Genomic DNA, 25,541 nt, shown 5'->3' with positions numbered 1-25,541 from the left:
AGGAAAGCTAGCTGGTGTTTCGGTGGGCATCTGCTGCACATCGAAGGTTGGTGTTGGTGAGAAGCAGCCTGATGTGACCCCTCCCTCCACTTCCCTCCTCCTCCCTGCGTTTTTCCCTCCTCCCTCCTACCACCTCCCACCTTGACATTTGTGCACCACTCAACAAGCACTCGACATTTGCGGCGGGCGGCTGGAGTGATACTTTGGGTGCTGTTGGGTCTGTGTGAGGAGGAGGAGGAGGAAGAAAGGCGGCCATGAATAAGTCAAAGGGAGAATCCAGAGATGAGCTGTGAGGCTCACCTAAAAATATCAGTGCCAATCTATTATTCATGCCTTGGTGCACACCACCCCCGCCCCCGCCGCCTGAGCCGTTATAACAGCGGGAGGGGGGAGGGTTGATGGGCCCCACCAGGAGCACTCTCAGCACCTTCTTGATGGGGACCGTCACCTGATCACCTTCCCATTGATCCCGCTTAACCGCTTCCTCGTGCCGCCAGACGTGTCGGAGCGCCGCCTCTGATGTTTCTCACCGCAGAAAGCTGAAGAGGTGTCACCCGATGAAGCATCAAAGCTCTCTGCTCTTCACCGCGACACCAGACGCTGGCCTGGCGGGCGTGGAAGTCAGAGTAAACACCCACTTTGGCTTTCACTGAACACATTCATAGCTGGCCTAGAAGACACCATCCACTCCAGCCGCTCACGTCCTTTACCTTTCTTCTCAGCTCGTAAAAACATACAACCACCATCAGCTCCATCACCTCCATCAACTCCACCATCTCCATCACCTCCACCATCTACGTCACCTCCATCATCTCAATCACCTATGGCACCTCCATCAACTCCACCACCTCCATCACTTCCACCACATATGTCACCTCCATCATCTTCACCACCTCCATCACCTCCACTATTTATGTCACCTCTATCATCTCCATCACTTCCATCACCTCCACGACCAACGTCACCTCCATCACCTCCATCAACTGCACCACTTCCATCATTTCTATCCCCTCCACCACCTACAACACCTACATCACCTCAATCAACTCCACCACCTCCATCACCTCTAGATCTGTCACCTCCATCTTCTCATCAGCTCCACCACCTACGTCACCTCCATCAACTCCATCACCTCCAAATCCACCACCCCTTCACTTCCCATCACTTCCTTCACCACTTCCACCACCTCCATCACCTCCACCACCTAAGTCACCTCCCTCACCTACATCACCTACGTCACCTTCATCAACTGTACCACCTACGTCATCTCCATCACCTTTGTCACCTCCATCATCTCCATCACCTCCACCATCTACGTCACCTCTATCATCTCCATCACTTCCATCACCTCCACGACCGACGTCACCTCCATCACCTCCATCAGCTGCACCACTTCCATCATTTCTATCACCCCCACCACCTACGACACCTACATCACCTCAATCAACTCCACCACCTCCATCACCTCTACCATCTACGTCACCTCCATCTTCTCATCAGCTCCACCACCTACGTCACCTCCATAAACTCCCATCACCTCCAAATCCACCACCTCCATTATCTCCACCATCTATCACCTCCATCATCTCAATCACTTCCATCACCTCCACCACCTAAGTCACCTCCATTACCTACATCACCTACGTCACCTCCATCAACTCCACCACCTACGTCACCTCCATCATCTCCATCACCTATTTCACCTCCATCACCTCTACCACTTACATCAGCTACATCAACTCCATCACCTCCATCATCTCCATCACCTGTCACCTCCATCACCTCTACCACTTACATGAGCTCCATCAACTCCATCACCTCCGTCACCTCCGTCACCTCCATCATCTCCATCACCTATGTCACCTCCATCACCTCTACCACTTACATCAGCTCCATCATCTCCATTACCTGCATCACCTCCAACACCTCCACTACCTATGTCACCTCCACTACCTATGTCATCTCCATCACCTATGTCACCTCCATCACCTCCACCACTAACATCAGCCCCATCAACTCAACCACCACCTCTGTCACATCCATTACCTCCATCACCTCTGTCACCTACATCACCTCCACCTACATCACCTTGTCGCCTCCATCAACAACATCACGGCCATCACCTCCATCACCGCCATCTCCTCCATCCACATTGAGCAAGCATCTTTAAACTACTGTCTGGTACTTCATGTTAGCAGTAATATTTACAAGGCAGTGTGTTCCAAGTTTCTCAAGCAAAACTTTATCACTTTTTAGAAGACTTTCCCCATTTTCATTTCATCACAGCTCTTGGAACATCAAGCGTCATGTTAGACCACATGTTTACATTCCATATCATAGGCTCTCTCTCACTCTCTCTCACTCTATCTCTCTCTCTCGTTCTCCCTCCTTCTCTTTGTCTCTCTGTCTTTGTCCTAGTCCCAGTCCCAGACGGTGTGGGGTATCTGGTGTGCTTTATGGAGGAGATCATGCAAAAGACGGCTTTTGACTTGTCATTTTTCAGGACAGGTCTCGCTCTGACGGAGACGTTTGTAATCCCTTCACATTCCCTTAGCTTCTGCAAGCTCTATTTGATGTCAATATTGAAATCATTTGTCGTGGCAAGGAGGAGGAATGGTCTCCCTGATGGCATCGGGACGGGCAGGAAGGAGATAGTTCCACTTGTACGCTTCCCGTACTGAAAGCAAACGTGCAAACAAGACCACTGGCAAAAAGATGGGTTATCTTTGCTGGTAATTCTTGACAAATTGACTTTGTGGGACTATCTGGCCGCCTGTTTACAGTACAGCCAAGGTCTGATGAAGGGGATCTGACCTCATTAGCATAAAGGCAGGTTTGGGGGAGGGGGGTGGCAGGAGGTGAATGTTGTAGCCTCTGGTAAGGACACGTTGAGGGCTGCTGCTAATTCTTTGCATGTTTAAGACCCAAGGCCATTCAACACGGCAGCTTCTGGCAAGGGAGCCTTTGTATTATCATTATTATTTCGCAAAGCACCACAAAAACATTGGCTGACCACCATCTGGGGTCCTTGCTGCCTCCGTGCATGCCATCAAGGGCACATGCCATCAAGGTCGCACACAACCAAGGTCACATGCATCAGCGTGGAAGATTAAATGCTGAATTGGAACAACTTACCACCATTGATTGCTGGATAGATTGGAGGGGTGTTTATTATTAGATTAGATCTCATTTGTAGCATCCACATCTCCTCATCCGGAGATCTGGTCCTCACTCACGGCAATCAATTGTTGATTGGTTGTGACAGTATTTTCTTTCCATGATTCCATTATTGTGTTTTGTTAGGATTTGGTTAAACCAGGATGTAGGCTGCTTTCAACAACATCACCTTTGATACCAATATCAACATTCATTCATTCATTTTCTACCGCTTATCCTCACGAGGGTCGCGGAGGTGCTGGAGCCTATCCCAGCTGTCTTCGATCGAGAGGCGGGGTACACCCTGGAATGGTCACCAGCCAATCACAGGGCACATATAGACAAACAACCATTCACACTCACATTCATACCTATGGACAATTTCATTCATTCATTCATTTTCTACCGCTTTTCCTCACGTGGGTCGCGGGGGTGCTGGAGCCTATCCCAGCTGTCTTTTGGGCGAGAGGCAGGGTACACCCTGGACTGGTGGCCAGCCAATCACAGGGCACATATAGACAAACAACCATTCACACTCACATTCATACCTTAATTGGAGTCGCCAATTAACCTAGCATGTTTTTGGAATGTGGGAGGAAACCGGAGTACCCGGAGAAAACCCACGCATGCACGGGGAGAACATGCAAACTCCACACACAGATGGCCGAGGGTGGAATTGAACTCGAGTGTCCTAGCTGTGAGGCCTGTACGCAAACCACTCGACCACCATGCAACGTCCGACGTCAACATACTTTTTAAAAACGTTTTTAATATAATTTTATCTTATTTTTCATAATTGTATTTAAGATGTAATACATTTTCAGTTCTTCAAATATTAGATATTAATGATGTTAAAAATATATATATTTTTAAAGCAAAAAGACACTTGTTACTGAATGTATTTGCTTGTATTTGTATTTTTTTTGTTGTCAAATGCAATTTAGAATGATACTTTTGTGTCATGTGTTCATGATTGATAAATACAGTATAATAATGACTAATTATTAATAAAGTGACTGATACAGTAGGCGTATAGTCCATACTGCCGAGGCGGCCCTCTGAGGGCAAGCATACGTAACAAGTTTGACGCCCCTGAACCAAAGTATTATCATAAAGATTGGCAGTGAGTAAATCGGAATATAAAGGTGTGTATGTTATATTAAGGGCAAAACAATAAACTGGTGATTTGTGTGTGGGGGACGTTTGTCTTCATGTAGGAAAGGACGATGGTTCGTACACGTGGTTCATTCCTGGTCTTTCCCACGCAGGCACGCTTGCGTTATCCGAGGACAAGTGGTGACTTCGGACGGGACGCCGCTGGTGGGGGTCAACATCAGCTTTGTCAACAAGCCGGCGTTCGGCTTCACCGTCACGAGACAGGACGGAAGGTAAGGACAGACGTCAAACGTGCTTTTCATTGCTCTGTTGTTTCAGCGGTTCTGGCTTTGGGAGTGCCGGGCAGATATTGAGACGAAGCCCTCCCGCTGCGCCCTCACGAGTTGCGCTTCAGCAGCAGCAGGCCAAAAGCAGCGTGGCGCAGTTGGACCTTGTTTGTTTGACAGCGGCAGCTTTTTCAGTAATGAAAGGAGATGTGCCCGGATGTATTTCCTTCCCTTCAGATGCCTCGCTGCACATTAGCACGCTTATTAAACAACCACAATAATCTTGTTTGTCACATTTCTCACATATCAGTCACCTGCCTTGTCCTCTGCACACATTTCTACGTTCCCCAAAATGAGGCAAATTTTGCTCTTCCATTGCTGTTTCCTGCAGCTGCTCATGCTGCTTTACCAGCCTTTTATTCTGAAAGGCTACACATGTCTGTGCGGCTCCCGGAGTACACTCTGGACTGGTCGCCAGCCAATGGCACTCAGTCATATAAGTATTCTCTATATCAGTCTTGTTGATATCAGTGATATCATTGTTCTTGGTCATATAGTAAGTGTTGACAGTAATATCAGTGTTCTTAGATATCACTCTTGTCAGTGATATCAGTGTTATCAGTTATATCACTGTCTTCAGTGATGTACAGTATATGTTGTTGGTGATAGCGGTGTCCATAGTGTTGTTAGTGATATCAGTGTTGGTTTTTTTGCTTATCACTGTCCTCGGTCATACCTGTATATGTATTATTGGTGATATCAGTGTTTTCCGTTATCAGTGATGTCACTGTCCTTGGTGATGTACGTGTTGTTTGGTGAATCAGTGTTTTCTGTGATATCGATGTTTTTGTTATCAGTGATAGCACTGGCCTCTGTGATGTCAGTGTTGTCAGTGATATCAGTGGTGTTAGTGATATCATTGTTTTATGTTATCAGTGATTTAATTGTCCTCTCTGATTTATTTGTTGTTGGTGATATCAGTGTTGTCAGTGATATCAGTGTTTTGTTATCAGTGATATCACTGTCCTCTGTGATGTATGTTTTGTTGGTGATATCAATGTTGTGTGTGATATCATTGTAATGGGTTTTGCGAGTGGAGAGGCTCCTGTATCGTTGTTTATGCTTTTGATCACGTCGGTCTGCCTTGAAAGGCATCGGTTTGTCACGGGTGTGATCCATCCTTCTCCTCCGTGCCGCCATGTTTTCCCTGCAGACCTCCACTCCTCTAATCTTCCTCGGCCTTGAAGTCTTTTCCTCTCAGGCCGCTGTCGCCGTTGGACTTATTTCTTTCATCTTTCTTGTCTCCGGCGTCCTTCCCATCTACTTTGACGTCACTCCATTAGTCCTCCTTTTCAACATCTTCAATCACAGTCACATCCCAGGCTCGCCTGCAAACAGCAGCCCCCGCATGACTAAACACGCTGACGGCGCCAACGCAGCAACCTACCTGGTTGCTACTCTTCATCACGTGACCCCGCCTCTTTGAAAGAACTCTTCTCTGCAACCGTTTGGCTCCGTCTGGCGTTCCGACTGCAGTCACATGACTGTAGGCTGTTGTCGTGTTTGATAATGGCCGATGAATCCCTGCATCGATCCGCGCTGCCGCCCCATGCAATACCAAAAGTGTTGGGAGACCCCCACAGGTGTCACGCTTTTTATTTTCCTACTATTTGGGCTTTCTTCTTCAATAATGATTCCCATATGTTTGCCTGCATTCACACAATACTGGAACTTCATTTTCACTTTATTTGTTTTTCTGTTTGTTTTTCGTAATATTATAGCTTATAAAACCTTTTTTAACTTTAACATTTCAACTTCATGCTACTAAAATCATGTTTTTGTTTTTCATATTTGACTTTAATTCTTGTAAAATTGACTTTTTCCCATTTTTTTTTTACTTTTAATATTTTTGGACTTTATTCCTGTAAAATAATGACTGCTGATGTTTCCATTCTTTCTGTTGTTTTTTTTTGTTCAATTATATATTTAGAAGCTAGGAGATCAGGGTCAATTCCACCCTCGGCCATCTCTGTGTGGAGTTTGCATGTTTTCCCCCGTGCATGCGTGGGTTTTCTCCAGGTATTCCGGTTTCCTCCCACATTCCAAAAACATGCTAGGTTAATTGGCGACTCCAAATTGTCCATAGGTATGAATGTGAGTGTGAATGGTTGTTTGTCTATATGTGCCCTGTGATTGCCTCTTGCCCGAAGACAGCTGGGATAGGCTCCAGCAATCCCTGTGACCCTTGTGAGGAAAAAGCGGTAGAAAATGAATGAATGAAGTATATATTTAGAATGTGCCAGGGATCAATCAAAAGCAGCTACAGGTCGCAGTTTGGAACCCTGTATTAGTTAATGCAAGAGAGTAGATGGGATTGCGTGGCAGGCGGGCTTGCTGGGATCAATGCTGCTTCTATCTGCAGCACACACACTCACACAGACACACACACACAGCTGTGGAATGTGAAATACTCAACAGCTCTCAGTATAATGCAGTACACTTTGAAAGTACTACAAACCTGAAAACACATTTCAAGTTGCAAGCAGGAATGGAATGGAATCATTGAATAACCACTGCATGGTCCCTACTTATGTTGACATAATGCTATAAGATACTATGTGTAGTACCCGCTCAGTACACTCATTTTGGTCTGTGATCAAAACTGTGATGCTGTACAACTAGATATAGAGGGAAAATACACGCAAATGACTCAACATCTACCTGGACGTTATCCCTCAATAATCTCCTTATTCCAAAAACAGAGCAAATTGGTTCTTCAGTGGCATCTTATGACAATTTTTTGTGTTTCCATCAGGGAAACTTTTACCCCAATTTGCAGGTGGGGCTCACCTGTCACTTTTGCTAGTAGCTTGTTGAAGGTTAGGCAGGTCATCACATCATTATCATCATATCTTCTTATTACACTTTACTAACGATACCATCACTGCATCCACAGCTTCGACTTGGTCACCAACGGTGGAATCGCCGTTGCCTTGCACTTTGAGCGCGCTCCCTTCATCACCCAGGAGCACACTCTCTGGTTGCCGTGGGGACGCTTCTTTGTCATGGACACCATCGTCATGCGCCACGAGGAGAACGACATCCCCAGCTGTGACCTCAGCAGCTTCACCCGGCCCAGCCCTTTGGTGTCGCCGGCACCGCTCACCGCCTTCGCCGGCTCCTGCGCCGAGAGGGGGAATGTGGTTCCCGAGATTCAGGTGACAGTATGCTACACACTCCCTCTGCACACACACACACACACACATACACGCACACTCCTTCTCCATGCAGGCTGGAGTACACACAAGTGATTCATCCCACGCGTCTACAGACTCTGGACGATTCATCACGTCTAATAGTAACTGCTGTGATCCTTATCCCGCTCCTCTCATTGCCCTTCTTTGCAACTTGGACAATTTCCAGCGTGCATTGTACAGCCTTGCTTGCAGCCGAGGGATGGAGGTTACACACACAAAAAAAAAAAACAGCCACGGGACATTTTAATTCTTCCAAGTCTCTTCAGTTCAAGGAAGAAGCCTGACGTGTTCCAAATTTACACTCATGTATAACCATGTGACAATACACCCACTGTAACCTGAGGTTGCTTTGTTCAAACACCACCACATTTGCCACACACCTTCGGGGGACTGACAAGCATGCATGTGGGAGATTTCAGCAAGTTTGGTTGAAAAATACGCCAACCATCTAACAAAACTCGTTATATATTATCGTTTCATATTATCTGCATACTGTATTTGTATATAACTCTGGGTAAAACTGTTGATTTTGTTAATACTTGGGTTGTTTATATTGTTTATTTTTCTATATTGTGTATTTTGTACTTCTTAACTGATTCTGTACTTTTACAGGGCAGTGGGTTGGGGTTAGAGGTCAAGGTTAGGGTTAGGGTTAGAGGGTTAGGGTTAAGGTTAAGGTTAAGGTTCCGGTTAAGGTTAAGGTTAAGGTTAAGGTTGGGTTAGGGTTAGGGTTAGAGTTGAGGTTAATTTATAACAAATTGTCCATGAGCCATTTGTCTAGATCAGGGGTCTCAAACTCAATTTACCTGGGGGCCACTGGAGCTAGGGTCTGAGCAAGGCTGGGCCGCATCAGGTTTTCCGAAAAAAAAAAAACCCCGCATTTATTAAAAACAGAAAATATACAAACTTTTTCAGTGCTTTGGTTCCATTTTTCTCCAATAAAAGCTCTGATAAAACATTCCACTGTTCTCAAATATCTTAATTTTTATTTTTCTGCACAAAATAAGATGAAAAATAAATAAACCAAGAATAAAGAAAATCAATCAATCAGTAATAAATAAATATAATAATAATAATAAAACGGCAAATAATAAAAACTTAAGAAACCACATATAGTTGGTGGGTAGACACATTTTTTTTTCAGATTAAAATGAACAAAGCATTATTAGAGCCCTGTAGACATGACAAAACACGACTGCGTAACTGCTGGGTCTTGAGACACATGCTAACTTGCTAGCTAGAGAGCTAGCGACCTAAACGGTAGCCTTCAAGTTATTTCCTTGAAACTTAAATAGCCAAAAACGTACCACTTCCACACGGATAGGGAGGATAACTATTAACAGTTATTTAACCTTTAACATGAACATTAATCAAACGTAATCATTTTTTCTGGGTACATGATACCATACAGCATCCATATCAAACTTGCGCGGGCCGCACTAACATTAAACTTTCATATCAAGGCAGGGGCCTCGAACTAGTGTCCTGCGGGCCACATTTGACCCGCGGGCCGCATGTTTGAGACCCCTGGTCTAGATGATGATAAAACTTTGAGGACATTCTGTTCTTATATTACCACCGCCCATAGAGGGCGCCACTGACACCTTTTCATGTCAGCCACAGTGTAGGACATCCCGTCAAGCGTTGGACACAAAAGGGTGGAAATGTGTGAAAACATGCACCCCTACTGTGTTAGCTGTGCTAATATTTTAGTGAGAAATGTACCACATGGTGGCACTGTTCCCAAATCCAAAGTTTGAGTCCATCACAAGATGGATTGTCTTATTTCTGCAGAAGATCCACTTCAACTTTTGGGGTGTTTAGCCCACGAACGTTATCAGAGGGCTGTGTCACATGGTTGAAAAACCACTGCCCGGCATCAATTGAAGCATCTTTGCAGGGACACGGGCGGGACTAAACACCTGTGGTGTGGATGTGGTTTGGAAAGGTCTGGTTTTATGCGAAGGTCTGGGAGGCAGACCTCCACCTTCCTGGAGGCCAACACGTGCCTCCTTGAGACATATTTGGTGACCATGAGATGTTCATCGCTTTCAACGATGTTAAAAAGTTCAAATTGACTTCAAGTGGACTTTAATGGGACAGCGATGATGTCGTGTGACCTCTTTTGTAAACTTGCATGCGGTGCAGATGATTGTGCCGCCAGTGTACGTCTAGCAGGCGTCTCTTTGCCCTTTCTAATTATCTAGCCTCCCAGTTTGCCTCCTAAGATTTATGGCTTATCAGTGAATTGTATGCAGCCGGTCTATTTATAGCCGCCTCCTTGTCTTCTCTCTGGTTCTCCAGTCCCCACCATCGCACACTCGATCCATCGCCCTGAAACAAACCGGCGTTGTGACTGACGTGTCCTCTGACCGACGTTACGGCAGCTCGTGTTTTTAATGGTTACCTTAAAGCTGTGAGTGTGGGAGCGTGGGGGGAGCAGAGGTGACTTAATTAGAGCAGAGTGGAGTAAACCCGTGCAGTTGACCTTTGAGCCTCCACGTGAGCGCCATCCAAGGTGCGTCCATGTATCATCTGCTGCCGTGTGAGCCCAAGGGCGGAGGGGCGATACCGTTGTCTGCTAATGAAGGACTTTGCTGTTATGACATGGACTTAGAGAACTATTCACTGCAGTAATGAAGAAATCCTTCATGGGATTGGCCGTTATTATCATTGTCCTCCTATTGATGTTTCTAATCTCCTCCTGCCTGGGTCCGTAGAGCCGCTCGGCTATGAAGAATACGTGCGGCGGCCAAAGATAAGACAGATTGATCTTCAGGATGGAATAAAGGACACCAGGAGGCAGGCGGAGAGATTTCAATGTCGTGTTTACGTCTTCTGTTTGCAGACTCTGCAGGAGGAAGTGCCGATACCTGGCACCGACATGAGACTGGGCTACCTCAGCAGCAGGACGCCGGGATACAAGTCCATCCTGAAAGTGGCGCTCACCCACTCCACCATCCCCTTCAACCTGATGAAGGTGCACCTCATGGTGGCCGTGGAGGGCCGCCTCTTCAGGAAGTGGTTCCCCGCCGGACCCAACCTGTTCTACCACTTTGTGTGGGACAAGACGGACGTCTACAGCCAGAAGGTCTACGGATTATCACAAGCCTTTGGTGAGCCTGAAGGATCACACTTACCTTCATCAGCGGAATACGCGTTGTGGTACTTCTTCCAACGCATTTTACACCTTTGCTATTTTCACTTCTGATATAGCATACTGATATATATACTGATATAGCAGCATCCTGTATCATTTCACATTTCTAAACAAATACATACAGTGAAGAAAATAAGTATTTGAACACCCTGCTATTTTGCTATTTCTCCCACTTAGAAATCATGGAGGGGTCTGAAATTTTCATCGTAGGTGCATGTCCACTGTGAGAGAGATAAACTAAAAAGAAAAATCCAGAAATCACAATGCATGATTTTTTAACAATTTATTTGTGTGATACAGCTGCTAATAAGTATTTGAACACCTGAGAAAATGAATGTTAATATTTGGTACAGTAGCCTTTGTTTGCTATTACAGAGGTCAAACGTTTCCTGTAGTTTTTCACCAGGTTTGCACACACTGCAGGAGGGATCTTGGCCCACTCCTCCACACATCTTCTCTAGATCAGTCAGGTTTCTGGGCTGTCGCTGAGAAACACGGAGTTTGAGCTCCCTCCAAAGATTTTCGATTGGGTTCAGGTCTGGAGACTGGCTGGGCCATGCTAGAACCTTGATATGCTTCTTACGGAGCCACTCCTTGGTTTTCCTGGCTGTGTGCTTCGGGTCGTTGTCGTGTTGGAAGACCCAGCCACGACCCATCTTCAATGCTCTGACAGAGGGAAGGAGGTTGTTCCCCAAAATCTCACAATACACGGCCCCAGTCATCCTCTCTTTAATGCAGTGCACTCGTCCTGTCCCATGTGCAGAAAAACACCCCCAAAGCATGATGCTACCACCCCCATGCTTCACAGTAGGGATGGTGTTCTTCGGATTGTACTCTTCATTCTTCTTCCTCCAAACACGCTTATTGGAATTATGACCAAAAAGTTCTATTTTGGTCTCATCTGACCATAAAACTTTCTCCCATGACTCCTCTGTATCATCCAAATGGTCATATGCAAACTTAAGACGGGCCTTGACATGTGCTGGTTTAAGCAGGGGAACCTTTCGTGCCATGCATGATTTCACATCATGACGTCTTAGTGTATTACCTACAGTAACCTTGGAAACGGTGGTCCCAGCTCTTTTCAGGTCATTGACCAAGTCCTGTCGTGTAGTTCTGGGCTGATTCCTCACCTTTCTTAGAATCATTGAGACCCCACGAGGTGATATCTTGCATGGGGCTCCACTCCGATTGAGATTGACCGTCATGTTTAGCTTCTTCCATTTTCTAATGATAGCTCCAACAGTGGACCTTTTTTCACCAAGCTGCTTGGTAATTGCTCCGTAGCCCTTTCCAGCCTTGTGGAGGTGTACAATTTTGTCTCTGGTGTCTTTGGACAGCTCTTTGGTCTTCGCCATGTTACAAGTTAAAGTCTTACTGATTGTATGGGGTGGACAGGTGTCTTTATGCAGCTAACGACCTCAAACAGGTGCATCTGATTCAGGATGATACATGGAGTGCAGGTGGACTTCTAATGGGCAGACTAACAGGTCTTTCAGGGTCAGAATTCTAGATGATACACAGGTGTTCAAATACTTATTTGCAGCTGTATCACACAAATAAATTGTTAAAAAATCATGCATTGTGATTTCTGGATTTTTCTTTTTAGTTTATCTCTCTCACAGTGGACATGCACCTACGATGAAAATTTCAGACCCCTCCATGATTTCTAAGTGGGAGAAATAGCAAAATAGCAGGGTGTTCAAATACTTATTTTCTTCACTGTATACAGTACTACTACTTTACATATAGTACATACACTGTATTATGACCATGCTTACTGTGAATTTCTCTTCGAGATGAATTAAGTATCTATCTATCCATCCATCCATCCATCCATCATATTGATATCAACTCTTCTCATACATACACAGTATAATCATTATGCCTGATGATATCAACTCTACAAGTACATACATAGTATCATCAAGATGCCCATTGATATGTGGTGTTTTTGTCTTACTAGTATGGTATACCCATAGATATGTAGCGTACTAGTACAGGTAGAGTATCCTAACGTGGTGTTTTTGTTTTGCTAGTATGGTATACCCATAGATATGTAGCATACTAGTACAGGTAGTGTATCCTAAAGTGATGTTTTTGTCTTACTAGTATGGTATACCCATAGATATGTAGTGTACTAGTACAGGTAGTGTATCCTAAAGTGATGTTTATGTCTTACTAGTATGGTATACCCATAGATATGTAGTGTATTACTACAGGTAGTGTATCCTAAGGTGGTGTTTTGTTTTGCTAGTATGGTATACCCATAGATATGTAGTATACTAGTACAGGTAGTGTATCCTAAGGTGGTGTTTTGTTTTGCTAGTATGGTATACCCATAGATATATAGTGTACTAGTACAGGTAGAGTATCCTAAGGTGGTGTTTTTGTTTTGCTAGTATGGTATACCCATAGATATGTAGTGTACTAGTACAGGTAGTGTATCCTAAAGTGATGTTTTTGTCTTACTAGTATGGTATACATATAGATATGTAGTGTATTAGTACAGGTAGAGTATGCTAAGGTGGTGTTTTTGTTTTACTAGCATGGTATACCCATAGATATGTAGTGTACTAGTACAGGTAGTGTATCATAAGGTGGTGTTTATGTCTTACTAGTATGGTATACCCATAGATATGTAGCGTACTAGTACAGGTAGAGTATCCTAACGTGGTGTTTTTGTTTTGCTAGTATGGTATACCCATAGATATGTAGCATACTAGTACAGGTAGAGTATCCTAAGGTGGTGTTTTTGTTTTGCTAGTATGGTATACCCATAGATATGTAGCATACTAGTACAGGTAGTGTATCCTAAAGTGATGTTTTTGTCTTACTAGTATGGTATACCCATAGATAGTATGTAGTGTACTAGTACAGGTGGTGTATCCTAAAGTGATGTTTTTGTCTTACTAGTATGGTATACCCATAGATATGTCGTGTATTACTACAGGTAGTGTATCCTAAGGTGGTGTTTTGTTTTGCTAGTATGGTATACCCATAGATATGTAGTATACTAGTACAGGTAGTGTATCCTAAAGTGATGTTTTTGTCTTACTAGTATGGTATACCCATAGATATATAGTGTACTAGTACAGGTAGAGTATCCTAAGGTGGTGTTTTTGTTTTGCCAGTATGGTATACCCATAGATATGTAGTGTACTAGTACAGGTAGTGTATCCTAAAGTGATGTTTTTGTTTTACTAGTATGGTATACTCATAGATATGTAGTGTACTAGTACAGGTAGTGTATCATAAGGTGGTGTTTTTGTTTTACTATTATGGTATACCCATAGATATGTAGTGTACTAGTACAGGTAGTGTATCCTAAAGTGATGTTTTTGTCTTACTAGTATGGTATACCCATAGATATATAGTGTATTAGTACTGTTAGTGTATCCTAAAGTGATGTTTTTGTCTTACTAGTATGGTATACCCATAGATATATAGTGTATTAGTACAGGTAGAGTATGCTAAGGTGGTGTTTTTGTTTTACTAGTATGGTATACCCATAGATATGTAGTGTACAAGTACAGGTAGTGTATCATAAGGTGGTGTTTATGTCTTACTAGTATGGTATACCCATAGATATGTAGCATACTAGTACAGGTAGAGTATTCTAAGGTGGTGTTTTTGTCTTACTAGTATGGTATACCCATAGATATGTAGCGTACTAGTACTGTTAGTGTATCCTAAAGTGATGTTTTTGTCTTACTAGTATGGTATACCCATAGATATATAGTGTATTAGTACAGGTAGAGTATGCTAAGGTGGTGTTTTTGTTTTGCTAGTATGGTATACCCATAGATATGTAGTGTACAAGTACAGGTAGTGTATCCTAAGGTGGTGTTTTTGTTTTGCTAGTATGGTATACCCATAGATATGTAGTGTACTAGTACAGGTAGTGTATCCTAAAGTGATGTTTTTGTCTTACTAGTATGGTATACCCATAGATATGTAGTGTATTACTACAGTTAGTGTATCCTAAAGTGATGTTTTTGTCTTACTAGTATGGTATACCCATAGATATATAGTGTATTAGTACAGGTAGTGTATCCTAAGGTGGTGTTTTTGTTTTGCTAGTATCCGTGGGCTTTGAGTATGAATCCTGCCCGGATGTGATCGTGTGGGAGAAGAGGACGGCGGTTCTCCAGGGCTATGAAAGCACGGCATCCAAGCTGGGCGGCTGGACAGTGGACAAGCACCACGCTTTGAACATCCAGAGTGGTGAGTCATCTTCTGATGGCCTTTTTCCAACCTTCTATTCTTCTGCTCCTCCAAACGGTGCACCCACAAGCGGCCCGCGCATGGCCTGAGACACCTCAAGTTGCGTGTTAATGCGTCTACCATCATTCAGCTGCCGTGTCAGGATTTGTTTTGGAGATATTTGATGTGTTTTGGGTTCTTATCGCAGGAGTGCAGACGAGGAGCAGAATGTCCTCACCATGCTTTCACAGTAATAGTCGTTTTTTTGCGATTCGACGTCACTCGCCTTGACAGAGATTTGACTCTTTTATTACCGCTGTCCCTTTCTTCTGAGCCAAGGGGGTCCATTTTCTCATTTTGGGCAAATGACTGTTGAAAGGCCGGAGTGGAGGAAAGTTCCAGCAGCACCTGTCACACAGCAGGCGTGGCTGGCTCTGTGAGAGCATGGACTCATCAGAGGAGATGAGGCGTGCTTAAAGGGAAAGTCCTCCGGAAGCTGGTGCTTTGATCCATCGCGCTGAGTGGGAATGCTATCCGCTCCTGCCAGATTCCACTAGACCACCCCTCCCACACATGCACCCACGCCGTGTCTTCTTCATGGCCAGCATTTTTAGAATCAAGCCTAATTGAATTGCTGACAGCCTGCACGTGGAAGCCATTGCCAGATGAAATCCCGCCCCGGGAAGAAGATGCTTGGCTGATCTTCTCTGATAGACCAAATGTTGCTCTGCTCACCCAAGGCGCCAAAAGCACACCGTGAATTTCAAGTAGGATGTTATGCATCCCATCAAAGTAGAGTCATCCACTTTACCTTTCCATCATCACAAAGTTTCACAGAGGAGATGCTGGCACGCGTAGGGGCTTTACATCGTGTTAAACGTTTATGTACGCTGATGTAAACCACGCCAGCCCCAACCTGTCCTCAAGTGTAAAGGTCACCTATCACATATACACACTTTGAGTACTTTGAAGTAGAGAAGGTCGGCTATAACATTTATTGATCTGGGGTGGCAATTACCAAATTGGACAAAATGACCATGGCGTGGGGTGCGCTGAGCCACAAAATTAGAGCCCATAGACATATAGAGAAGAGTACTTTAAAGGTCAGCTACAACATATGGGCATATAGAGTAGAGTACTTTGGAAGTCTGCTATGATATATAGACATGTTGGGCTCTATTTTCATAGACCAAGTGCACCGTACCTGCCCAGCGTGGTGAGCAGTACAGTGTGGCACAACACGGCGCACCCACACCTCCGCCCTTCCAAGTGGCAAAGAGGGAGGAAAGAAGGCACAGTCGGGTGTAATCTTAACCAAACAAATCAACACATCTCATTGCCTTTAAATGCGCATCAGAGGCCACAATGCGTGTCACCACGTACACTACCTCGGGGGGCACATTTAATCTCTTCCTGACAGTTAAATTAAACACAGCAGCAGGCTAATCCAGGCATCGTGCTTGGGATCCACCTACCTTAGGTAGGTGCTCTGTCATTACCAAATAGGAGAACCTTTGATGGTGTATTCTGTGTCTCCTCCTTCCTCCATGAGGAAAAATTAGGCTAAAATGTTAATTTGGGGGGCAAGCCATTTATTTTTCATATAGTTTTAAGTTTCCAACTATTTCAAAGGTCTTCTTTAAATTTTCTTTTCATAATTTTGTCTTTTTTTCCATAACATTTTGACTTTATTCTCATGACATCTGAGCTTCAGTCTTCTTTCTAAAAAACAAAATATATACTAATGTATAGTTCAACTTTATATTGCAACTTTCTTCTGAAATAATCTTTTGACTTTATGCACATATAATTATTTTTCCTCACTTTTTCTGCAACTTAATTTTCCAAAAATGCCACACTTCATGCTCCTCCTTACATTGTTGACATGTGTCTTCGCCCTGGTCAGGCATCCTGCACATGGGCAGTGGGGAGAACATCTTCATCTCGCAGCAGCCGCCCGTCATCGGCAGCGTGATGGGCAACGGCCGCCGACGCAGCATCTCCTGCCCCAGCTGCAACGGCATGGCCGACGGCAACAAGCTGCTGGCCCCCGTGGCGCTGGCGTGTGGCTCGGACGGCAGCCTGTATGTGGGCGACTTCAACTATGTGAGGAGGATCTACGTCACCGGGAACGTCACTAGCGTGCTGGAGCTCAGGTGAGTGCCCCGGACCTCGGATATGACGATCATAAAGCAGGGGGCGGGGGGGTGGGGGCTCAAGAAACACACCTGGTCACCTTCAACCTCAAGTGGAGCTTCACCGCTACACCGATGCCTCCACAGGCTCTTTGTGCTCACGCTTCCCTTTCACTCATTCTGCATCCTAACAACACTACTACTACTACTACTACTACTACTACTACTACTACTACTACTAACATCTACTCTCTTCCAGCAACACTGCTACTACTAATACTACTACTACTACTAACATATACTCTCTTCCAGCAACACTGCTACTACTAATACTACTACTACTACTAACATATACTCTCTTCCAGCAACACTGCTACTACTAATACTACTACTACTACTAACATCTATTCTATTTCAGCAACACTAGTACTACTACTACTACTACTATTAACATTCACTCTATTGTCTTTCAGCAACACTATACTACTGCTACTGCTAGTACTACTACTCCTACTAATATTACGACTAACATTTACTGTGTTGTTTCCCAGCAACACTACTACTACTACTACTAAAATTTACACTCTTCTCTTCCAGCAACACTACTACTACTACTACTACTACTAGTACTACTACTACTTCTACTACTAACATTTACAGTGTTGTTTTCCAGCAACACTACTACTAATAATAATACTACTAAAATTTACACACTTCTATTCCAGCAACACTGCTACTACTATTACTACTACTACTACTTCTACTACTAAGATTTACAGTGTTGTTTTCCAGCATCACTACGACTACAACTAACATTTACTCTCTTCCGCAACACTACTACTACTACTTCGACTAACATGTCCTGTGTTGTATTCCAGCAACACTACTACTACTACTACTACTACTACTAATATTTACTGTGTTGTCTTCCAGCAACACTACTACTATTACTACAACAATAACGTACACTCTTCTCTTCCAGCAACACTACTACTACTACTCCGACTAACATGTCCTGTGTTGTATTCCAGCAACACTACTACTACTACTACTACTACTACTAACATTCACTGTGTTGTCTTCCAGCAACACTACTACTACTACTCCTACAATAATGTACACCCTTTTCTTCCAGCAACACTACTACTACTACTACTCCGACTAACATGTCCTGTGTTGTCTTCCAGCAACACTACTACTACTACTACTACTACTACTACTACTACTACTACTACTAACATGTACTGTGTTATCTTCCTTTCCTGTCTGCCTGCTGCTCTTGGCAGAAATAAAGACTTCAGGCATAGGTAAGACATGAACATGCACACACACTCTTTCAGTGTCCCAGTTAACCTTTGACCCTAACTCACACGTCAAAGGAAGACGATTGACTCAATCAAGACCACCTTCATTTCTATCTACTCTGAGGGCCATCAAGCTCCTTTTGCGTGGGGCCCCCAGATATCATGTGGTATATGTGGTGGGCGTGTACATTTCCACATGTTGAGAAGAGAAGGCAGCCATAAAAGGTCCAGTCTCAAAGTATCAGCGCCTCACGTTGGCTGTCTCAGGAAAGAAAGATTGATTTCCTATCAGTAGGTCACGACTCCGGCGAGTGAACATGTGGTCAAACAGAGAATGAAAAGGCGAGTCGTGGCGGTCGCTGGCCCCTCATTTCACCAGCAAACACCCGGGAGCGCTTCATTGACTTCTCTCTCCCAGCTGCTTCCATCCACATCATCTTTTCATGGAGGGTAAATGGACCTCCGTGTTTGCTACGTTCATCAACTCCATAACTTGATTTGCAGCTGAGCTTTTCAAAGCCCAAAGAAATAAAAGCGACAAGAAATGTTGGCTAATGGCATAGTAATATACAGCCTTCATAAAAGATGCATTATACGGGCATAAAATACGAAATATTTCCTATTCTATAGAAATATTTAGTCCCCATTGAATCGCTTGGTGAATGGAATGACTTCAGCGCTACTCATGCTGCACTCACAACACACAATCAGAGTTGCGCAACACTTCCCCATTACTTATACTGCACTTACATAGCACAATCAGAGTTGCGCAACACTTCCACATTACTCATACTGCACTTACATAGCACAATCAGAGTTGCGCAACACTTCCACATTACCTATAATGCACTTACATAGCACAATCAGAGTTGCACAACACTTCCACATTATTTACACTGCGCTTACATAGCACAGTCAGAGTTGCACAACACTTCCACATTATTTATACTGCACTTACATAGCACAATCAGAGTTGCGCAACACTTCCCCATTACTTATACTGCACTTACATAGCACAATCAGAGTTGCGCAACCATTCTGTGATTGGCTAGCGACCAGTCCAGGGTGTACCCCATCTCTCGCCCGAAGACAGCTGGGATAGGCTCCATCACCCCCCGCGATCCTCGTGAGGATAAACGGTCGAAAATGAATGAATGAATATATTTCAACTTTATGCTACTAAAATAACCCTTTTTCATAACATTGTCGATCATTCTCTCTCATAATTTATCCTTGTTAACTTTAGATTAATTTTTCCTCTAAATTACTATTTTTCCATTTTGCAGTATGTGTTAGTGTCCTTGTTTTTCTGTTTTTAGAATGTGCCGCAGGCCAATTAAAAAACTGCCACGGGCTGCTAGTGGCCCCGGGCCGCACTTTAAAGGCTACTGTGTTGCGTGTTGTCTTTGTAGATGGTGGACACGGCTGGGTGACCAACACAAACCTTTGGCGTGCTAGCCTGACTCAAATAGCCATCTTTGTTGTGCGGGACATTTGCATCATAAAAAGGAGATTTATCGGAGGGAAAATCAGCATGCGTCGGTATAAAATCCTGCAGTTGGCGAGCGAGCCACAAACGTGTGATACAGTACCGGGAGGTGGCTGACTCCCCTGCCGTGTTCATCGACCTCCCGCCGAGGATGTCCCTCCACGCTCCTCCTATTTCTGCAGCAGCATGCGGCAAAATCCAATTATCTCCCACGAAGTAGATGTTGTCGGTGAATATGGATGGCGCACGCGGCCGTACCTCAAGGTCAGCGCTTCCTGTAGTTTCAAGGCGATGCTGCTCTACATGCCCCCCTCCCTGATAAGCTATCGGATGATTGCTCCTAGGATCCATGGTCGCCAACTGGTACACAAGGTGGACCATCGACCTGCTAGTGGATCGTACAATACTACACCGTAAACCACTACCTGATATACAGTAGGTGAGGGTGGGGGGTGCCTACTAGTCCTACTCATACATAGTACAATCCTATACACCATAAACACCCTACCTGATATATGTCAGGGTGGGAGGTGCCTACTAGTCCTACTCATAGCACAATCCTACACCATAAACCATTACCTGATATACATACGTATGTCAAGGTGGGGGGTGCCTACTAGTCCTGCTAGTAGATTATACAATCCTACACCCAAATCCTGCGATTAGGTGGTACAATCCTACACTGTCAACCACTACTCGATATACATCAGGGTGGGGGTGCCTACTAGTCCTGCTGGTAGATAGTACAATCCTATAGCATAAACCACAACCTGATGTATGTCAGGGCGGGGGGTGCCTACCCGTCCTGCTAGTAGATAGTACAATCGCACACTGTCAACCACTACCTGATATACATCAAGGTGGGGGGGTCCTTACTTGTCCTGATAGTAGATTGTACAATCCTACACCCAAATCCTGCTAGTAGATTGTACAATCCTACACCGTAAACCACTACCTGATATATGCCAGGGTGGGGGGTGCCTACTAGTCCTACTAGTTGATAGTAAAATCACACACCGTCAACCACTACCTGATATACGTGGGGGGGGTCCTTACTTGTCCTGATAGTAGATTGTACAATCCTACACCCAAATCCTGCTAGTAGATTGTACAATCCTACACCGTAAACCACTACCTGATATATGCCAGGGTGGGGGGTGCCTACTAGTCCTACTAGTTGATAGTAAAATCACACACTGTCAACCACTACCTGATATACGTGGGGGGGGGTCCTTACTTGTCCTGATAGTAGATTGTACAATCCTACACCCAAATCCTACAAGTAGATAGTACAATCCTACAATACCCACCTGAATACGTCAAGGTGGGGGGTGCCTGAACTGTCCTATCATTGCCGTTCATTGAAGGTCAAGTGTCATGTGAAATTATGTTGACAATCACAACACTGCCTTTTCTTGTTGTGGCATTCCCAAAAAAAAAAAAAAAAAGAACGACAAGATTTGGCGTCCTGAAAGTGGCCTCAAGGATAGAGTTGAGATTATGTTTTAATCCGGTGTGAATGACATCCTGCTGACAGCTTCCTGCTTCATGCTCATCAGGCCTGACGCTTGGCAACTCACATTATCTTTCACACAACCTCATAGGACTAAACTCTGCTGCTTGGCACACAATCATCCCTCCTTTATGGCGCTTCCTTGGTTCCACACCCCACCGTGATAAATGCATTTACATCAAATAGTATCCAATATGTTTGTAGTTAGAGCATAAAAACCTGTTTACGACCTTCTAAATACACTTTTTAGCATTATCAGAGCCCTCACTTTTTTTTTAAATCACATTGCACAGGCTAAGGCAGTGCTTCCCATACGTTTCTTGCAGCGCCCCCCTTTTGGAGATGAAATTATTGTCTGGATTAATAATGAAAAGTGTTCATGGGAAACCGGAAATCGGGTTTGAAAAAATGTCCTTTTGGCCTTGAATGTTAGTTACCTGTTAGTTATTAGTTAGTGTTGTTATTAGTCTGTATCTTTTGATGCACGTTTGATATGAATTTTTTGCCTTTGGGAAACATGGACAAGCATTAAAATGGCTAAATGAAGTAAATACAAATAGAAGGCATTCAAAGGATGTATTCAAAGTAGTACTATGTATTCTATGCCATACCTGACTCTGTTCACGCTATTGGTCATTTATTAAAAAGAAACGTTTTAATGTAACAAGAAAACGCTGTTATTTTATGAGAATAAACTCCTGATATTATTGGGAAAAATTATGTATTTTTAGCAGCATTCAAATATTATGGAACAAAACATGAGCAATAAACTGCAGGAGTGACCGTATCCTGACAGTATCACTATCATGACAGTATAGCGAAATTATCACGACAGAATCACAACAGTATCGACCCTTCAACATCAAGCACTCGTTAGCAAAAAAATGTATTCATCATGATATGAACATGCATGATACCTGATATCACATGGTTTCACGTGATATCGCATGTTATCACATACTACAGTATTAATTGGCCCTGTACACTAGAAACCGCCCATGAATGATACGGGAAAAGGCCGAAATGATACTGTGTCAAAGCCCAGGGCAGTGATACTGATAAAATATAGAGTTTAACCATGTCCAGTATCAGCCCCCGTAGCTGTCCACTCAGAGCGCGCTGCTCTGGTATCGTGCCCGTGAAAAACCCAAACTTGATTATTCATTCATTCATTCATTTTCTACCGCTTTTCCTCACAAGGGGGTGCTGGACCCTATCCTAGCTGTCTTCGGGCGAGAGGCGGGGTACACCCTGGACTGGTCGCCAGCCAATCACAGGGCACATATAGACAAACAACCATTCACACTCACATTCATACCTATGGACAATTTGGAGTCGCCAATTAACCTAGCATGTTTTTGGAATGTGGGAGGAAACGGGTACTCCCGGAAGAGTACAGAAGAGAGTTGGCCGAGGGTGGGATTTGAACCCTGGTCTCCTAGCTGTGAGGTAACCACTAGACCGCCGTGCCGCCCCCAAACTTGAGTAATGGAACTTTAATACTCAGACATTGATAAGATAAGACTGTTGATAAAATATTATTGTTGAAATATTTTTGCTATTATTGTGTTTACACTGTTTAGATATAATACATGTAATAAACTGAACATTTTCTGGAAACAAAATGGTCTTTTGATTAACCTTCGGTCTCGGGCTGATACTGACACTTGGGGGCATGATACCTGGCCTGATACCAGACACACCATGTGATAACCTATAAATATCATCAAACCCTATTATTGGTTTGATTGGCTGTCGAAGTCGAAAAACAAGACTTGCATGGTGGCGGAATCCTCAGGTTAGCTTGTCCTCATTAGCGTAGTGCACTGCATGTGTGTGTATGGGTCCTTGACACTTTGTCTGGTGGTGTTGAAAAGAAATTGTGTGTGTGTGTGTCCTTGACACTGTGTGGTGCTGAGGGTGTGGAGATGAGGAGATGTGGTCCAGACATGAAGAAGAGTGTAGCAGGGATCAGGGCTTGCTTGAGTTGACAGGAAGGGTTTCTAACTAAGCAGCATGGATTGTTTATTCCGCCGCTGTCGTTTGAAATCTGTCTTTGCTTTGACGTGTTTAATCTTATTTTTTTTTTCCTCTCGTCTTTGCTTCAGTGTGTAATTGTCTCCGATTGACAGCCGAAATGGCTTTTCCATCCATGTGAATGGCATCGATTCTTCTTTTTGCCGTCATTGACTGGTTTCCTCTCTGCCTCCTCAACAACAGCAACAGCCCCGCCCACAAGTACTACCTGGCAACCAGCCCCGTCAGCGGCGCCGTGTACCTCTCGGACACCAGCAGCCGCAAAGTCTTTAAGGTCAAGTCTCTGAACGTGGTGAAAGATGTGGCTAAGAACTTGGAGCTGGTGGCGGGCACCGGCGACCAGTGCCTCCCGTACGACGACGCCCGCTGTGGGGACGGGGGCAAGGCCACGGAGGCCACGCTCACCAACCCCAGAGGTGAGTGGGCAGAACATCTTTATCCCGTATGATGATCAGTTCGACAGGAAGTATTTTTACCATTGTAGAGCCCTCCAAAAAAAGGAGCGCTTGATTTGGTCACACGCATTGGAGTGTTTGAAACGATGGCTGGTCTGAGCTGTTTTCATGTTACGGGATGCCTACAGGTGAACAAGAGTACAGTGAAGATTCATATGATGAACAGAGCTAACGTTATGCAAGCATCTCGCTTACCTCCTTCCAACACTTCCTTCCATTTGATCATTTTTCCAAATGAGTGCCACGTGGTCCCGGTGTCGTCTCTTTTCTCCTCCTTTTCTATATTTGGACGGAGAGTTAGTCATTTGATCACACGCTTTTTCTTCTCCTGCGGGATGACATTGTGATTCATACGCACTGAAATCACGCTCACCGAGAAGCCAAAAAAACAGCCAACAACAAAGAAGAAGAAAGGAAGCCTTCCGCTGGGTTTTTCTTTGAAAACAACGTTTTTTTTTGCAGACGCACACGCAAAAATATTGTGACAGGCCTTTAATATCTACACACACTATACACTCGTACACACATGTACTGCACATTCTGCATTCAAAAACTACATCAACTTTGTCTTTATATTCAATCAGATTGATCAGCATTGACCTGTATTGATCCCCTGCATGTGTGTAGGTTCCAATAGCAGCAAGACTGTATGTAGTACACAAGACAATAGAGTACACAGTACACACATACTGTATCACTACCAGTATCACGTGAAATACAGTCATGAAGTATTTCTATGAAGTACAGTTGAAAATATGCAGTAAATATCAGGGATGTCCTTTGCAGCCCCCACTTGCTTTTTATTATTCTTATTATTTTTATTATATATATTATTATATTATTATTATATAATATTATATATATTATACATTTTTTTATTATTATATATAAACCACAACAACAACCATACAACCAATACTTTCAAAATGTGAAGACAAAAAATGTAGAATTTTATGAGAGGAATAATGTCATCTGATAGCATAACAATCAAGTATGAAAGAAAATATCCATTTTCTTTTCAAAGCTGCAATATTAGGCGAAACTAAAGAAGGGAGAATTTTATGGAAATAAAGTCATAATACGATGGTAATAAAGTCATAATATGGGAATAAAATCACGATATGGTGGGAAAAAAGTCATAACACAATGGGAATAAAGTCATAATATGGGAATAAAGTCAGAATATGGTGAGAATAAAGTCAGAATATTATGAGAATAAAGTTATAATACACTGGAAATAAAGTCATAATATGATGGAAATAAAGTCATAATAAGGTGGGAATAAAGTCATAACACAAGGGGAATAAAGTCATAAAATTCTGAGAATAAGGTCATAATATTATGAGAATGAAGTCATAATATTGTGGGAATAAAGTCATAACACAATGGGAATAAAGTCAGAATATTATGAGAATAAAGTCATAGTGGAATAACGTCATAATAGTAA

The 25,541-nt window shown here is 43.7% G+C and overlaps 1 protein-coding gene across 5 annotated transcripts in view; it reads left to right on the top strand.

The window, feature by feature from the left end:
- Nucleotides 1-25,541, top strand: part of tenm4 (teneurin transmembrane protein 4) — a 163,719-nt gene that overhangs the window by 102,479 nt on the left and 35,699 nt on the right. For 4 of the 5 annotated variants that reach the window (XM_058080909.2, XM_058080904.2, XM_078792697.1 and 1 more), the window contains 7 exons: nt 4,425-4,544; nt 7,495-7,756; nt 10,644-10,911; nt 15,039-15,182; nt 17,068-17,317; nt 18,583-18,603; nt 23,823-24,055. In XM_058080909.2, coding sequence (XP_057936892.2) covers nt 4,425-4,544; nt 7,495-7,756; nt 10,644-10,911; nt 15,039-15,182; nt 17,068-17,317; nt 18,583-18,603; nt 23,823-24,055 — 1,298 coding nt within the window. The remainder of the gene's footprint in view (nt 1-4,424; nt 4,545-7,494; nt 7,757-10,643; nt 10,912-15,038; nt 15,183-17,067; nt 17,318-18,582; nt 18,604-23,822; nt 24,056-25,541) is intronic. The other variant, XM_078792698.1, reaches the window with a different exon arrangement.

The sequence above is a fragment of the Doryrhamphus excisus genome, linkage group LG8 (genome assembly GCF_037039965.1).
Source record: "Doryrhamphus excisus strain RoL-2023G ecotype Guam linkage group LG8, RoL_Dexc_Guam_v1.1, whole genome shotgun sequence".
NCBI classification, from domain to species: Eukaryota; Metazoa; Chordata; class Actinopteri; order Syngnathiformes; family Syngnathidae; genus Doryrhamphus; species Doryrhamphus excisus.
The sequence above is the reverse complement of the archived record's forward strand: the minus strand, read 5'-3'. Positions and strand labels throughout refer to the sequence as shown.